The sequence below is a fragment of the Barbus barbus genome (assembly GCF_936440315.1).
Source record: "Barbus barbus genome assembly, chromosome: 11".
NCBI lineage: Eukaryota > Metazoa > Chordata > Actinopteri > Cypriniformes > Cyprinidae > Barbus > Barbus barbus.
Genome location: NC_136739.1, coordinates 27,769,729 through 27,773,804, shown reverse-complemented (window position 1 = coordinate 27,773,804; position 4,076 = coordinate 27,769,729). Strand labels below are relative to the sequence as shown.

Sequence of the window (4,076 nt, the reverse complement as noted above, 5' to 3'; positions counted from 1 at the left end):
TCAAAGTATGTTAATGACCAAATATAAGTAGGCTACTGTTGTTATTCATTACGCTATTAGAATTTTCACAAATATATCGCAAAAATAAATAAATAAAGATAAAAATAAAGAAATAAAATTGTGTTATACTGCTCAAACAAAACGTCAAACGATCGCATTCAGAAAATAGGCTATGTTAATAAAATGGTTCGCATATATGCAGTTACATTTGTCTCCTTTGGGTGTCACTATGGTTTTGATCTTCCCAGGTAATTATGCTGAGGTGCACTAATGAATCTTCTCAGTTTCCAGGTAGTATCGAGGTCACAGAAATGTAGACGAGCATTACTAGTGAGGGAGCAACAAGCACAAACTCAGATTCGCAGCCTTTACATTTCTGACCTGGACATCTCCACCGCAAATGTGATGCAGTCGCTTGCACAAGAAATAAAATCCTTCTCCAAAGCGAATTTGCGGAAACAATGCACCAGAGTAACGACTTTAAGCGGCAGGCGGATTATTGAGACATGGAAAGGCTCTACTGTACAGGTGGTCGAGGAAACAGTACAGCCTGAAACCGCATGTGGATATGTTCAGGATAATAACTGGGATCTTCAAGTTGGATATATTAAACCATATCTATTACTTGGTGAGTAGTTCATATTCTTATTTGGCACTTAAAAGGTACAAAAAACCAAACCTGCACTTAAAAATGTAATGAACTCTCAGAATGGGCTGTTTGCTCATTTGGAATAGACATTCTAATCTTTATAAAATGTTATGTATATAATTGTAGAATTATATTTCATTTTTTTGTTATATATTGTACATGTATTCTAGGCTATAAATAGAATGTAGCCTATATTTAAGGTTGTATTTATATTAATAAAATATTACTCTATGTATTATTCTATATACATTTTTATATACTCGAATAATACATTTGCATTTTTAAAGACTTCTGTATGCAGTATGTTATTATTATTATTGCTGTTGTTTTTTAATTGTGTGGAATGTTATAAGTGTCTGATTGCTGGCTGTGGTATTAGAGTGTGAGACAAATTTCCCCAAAATAGGGGGATATTCTATTCTATTCTAATAAAAAAAACATTTTTAATTATGTTTATTTCAAAGGGTCACAAGATGCCGCTCATGACTTTGGTACTTTGAGGAAATATAAGGTAATGTGAGTTTATTATTACAGTATTTTATTATTAAATAATAAAACTTAAACTTTGTTTTAAGACTTATTATGTGTTTCCATTGATTTCAGGTCACACATATATTAAATGTCGCATATGGTGTGGAGAATGCCTTTCCCGACCTGTTCATCTATAAAACACTGAGCATACTGGATCTACCTGACACTGATATCACATCACATATCGAGGAGTGTGCACGGTTTATAGACCAGGCTAAAGCTGAGGTAACGTTTGCCTTTGGTTTCATGGTGAATTCATGATTACATTTGGTTGATATCTTGTGATTTCCAAGAATGATTTTGCACAAATTTTCAATGGAGGTCTGGCAGCATTATAAAAGGAAAATTTCATTCTCTCAGTGTTGGGCTTTAGCGCCTGATACTGCACGGTCATCCAATGGCTAACTCCGTTATTCTAGGTAACCGTGCGGCGTGCTGAATAATGGATGCTGAGTTTTCACAATGCATTATTTAGTTAGTTGTAGAAAGATCATATCACTAACGGGCCATTGTTTGTCATACAACCTCTTTACTAAATAGTGTCGCCAGTCACCCTTAACCTGACACTGCCTCATGATTCAAATTCACTAAGGTTTATGATTACAATGGCCGCTGGAAATAAGTTTCCATTCCTTTGTAAAACGAGTGTAGCACCTCCTGTCACCTAATTTAGTATGCCGTCTATGATTCAACAGCTCAGTTAATCAAATAATGTTCTTCTCAACTCGGCAGAAAGTTGTTCTCTCACCCGTAACTTGCAATTTTGTAATTCCTTGCAATTAGCATAGGATTAATGACATGCTTTATAATGGAGTATGTAATGATGTGAAATGAAATGCCTCCATTGAGGGATTCCAGTAGCTTCTGGAAGCAATTTATTTACTGAACAATTGGTTTCTCTCTCCAGAAAGGAGTTGTACTTGTCCACTGCAATTCTGGAGTTTCACGTTCTGTTTCGGTCGTCATTGGATATCTGATGTTGAAGGAAAATCAGCCTTTTGGAGACACATTTGCGCTGGTGAAGTCAGCTCGACCAGCCTCATGTCCAAATCCAGGTTTCATGGAACAGCTGAAAAACTTCAGACCACAGGATGCTACACAAGCAAACGGTTTGGGTCATGATTGAACATTATTCTACAACTGCATCAACACAATGTCAAGAGTTAGTTCATCCCAAAATTAAAATTCTGTCATCATTTCCCCACTTAATATCTTTTAAAGCTTGTTTTCCATTGAACACAAATAGTGATATTTATAGAGAATGTCCAAGCTGGTCTTTTCCTTGCAGTGAAAGTGAATGGGACCATGGCTGTCAAGTAAGATTTATGAGAAAGTTTGAGGCAGTCTATTCCTCACACTAAGCTTAGGAATGACAAAAAGTAATATGGGTTTTTAATGATATGAAGGTGAGTAAATATGAAATAAAATATTTAAATAAAGACAGAATTTTCATTTTTTGGTGAACTGCCCTGTTAAAGCTACCAGTGCTTCCATCATAGTTTCATATATGGCTTTAGTTTAACAATTTGGAAATGTCTTATAGGTGCAAAAATGACAAAAAGAAAAATGGCTGCCTATCAGCTGGGATTTGAATTGAGCTCGCTCCACAGGATGTTGAAATGCAATCTGAAATGATGGGAAGAAGAATTTACTGAAATGCAGTACAAAGAAATTCCCAACCTATTCCATTTTATTGGTAATTCCTTCAGTTCTATTACAATTCTCATCCTGTGTGCTGCTTCAGTTTAATTTCAGGAATTCACATTCAAAAGTCATTCACATGCATACACTAGCTAATTTTAGTAGCTCCATTTCATTATAAAATAGCTTAACATATCATATCCTTTAAGGTGCAGTTATTTTCCCATTCATCAGGTGTTTAAAATCTTCTTTCCTGATAGTGACATCTTGTGGTCAACCTTTACATGTAGCATTATTATTGATCCAGTGAAATAATTTGATCCAATTCATTTTGATTTATTTTTTTAAATAAAGACCGGGTTCTTATACTCAGTAACTTTGATAGCAACACTAACTCATTTTGTCCTCAGTTGACACCCTTGATCAGTATCTGGGATGTTAAGCTATATTTGTGCAGTAACTTAAATATCAACCAAAAGAGAGGGACTAGTTGAATAAGTATTCCTGGTACATCAAATCTTAGTTCAGTTTTTTTGTCGTAATTTTGTAATTTTAATGACCTATTTTGATGTTTTTGTCCATAGATTGCATCGTAATAGAGATTTTTTTTTAAACAAAAGTCTTAAGATTCTTCTTTAATCCTGTTTTTCACTGTTGTGATGTGTTTTGTGCATCAGTGCTTGTGAGGATGTTTGACATGAAAGTTTATTTCACTTCTGGGATTAATTTTGTGGTGTAGATTGAACCTTGATTTTAACGTATGGATGTGTAGAATGGATTGTAGGCTATTGAATAAAATGTGTACATATATACGAAAATACTTTTCATGTCTGTATGTTTTTGTATAAACTCTGTGTTTGACGGTGATTTTTAACTAGACCAAATTAAATATATTCAGTCTACAAACATAAACTGGCCCCTAAACATCATTCTCATGTACCTTATTTTCCAATATTTAATGGAAAAATATTTTTATTTGATTCATATAGTAGTGAAAGTAACATATGTTTGAAATTTAAAAAAATATATAAAGAGACAAACCACTTTCGTGATGCTCTGAACAAATCTGCTCTATATATTTTTTGATTGTTCAGGGTTTTATATATATAGCGCCCTCTGTGTTTCTAATAGAAATGACACTTTAAGGCTCGCGCACGTCCGCCGATGTTGTTTTTAACTGGACTGCCTACATTAGGATATTATGGGTGAACTAAGATGACTTGTCTCGAAAACACAGGGAAACTCTTTGGGCAGT

At 34.3% G+C, this 4,076-nt stretch overlaps 1 protein-coding gene across 1 annotated transcript; it reads left to right on the top strand.

The window, feature by feature from the left end:
- The first annotated feature begins 299 nt into the window (after positions 1 to 299).
- dusp19a (dual specificity phosphatase 19a) lies at positions 300 to 3,635 on the top strand. The gene is made up of 4 exons (XM_079429246.1): positions 300 to 628; positions 1,114 to 1,160; positions 1,253 to 1,405; positions 2,088 to 3,635. The coding sequence occupies exons 1-4, from the start codon at positions 406 to 408 to the stop codon at positions 2,304 to 2,306; spliced, it is 642 nt and encodes a 213-aa protein (XP_079285372.1). The 5' UTR covers positions 300 to 405; the 3' UTR covers positions 2,307 to 3,635.
- Positions 3,636 to 4,076: the final 441 nt, after the last annotated feature.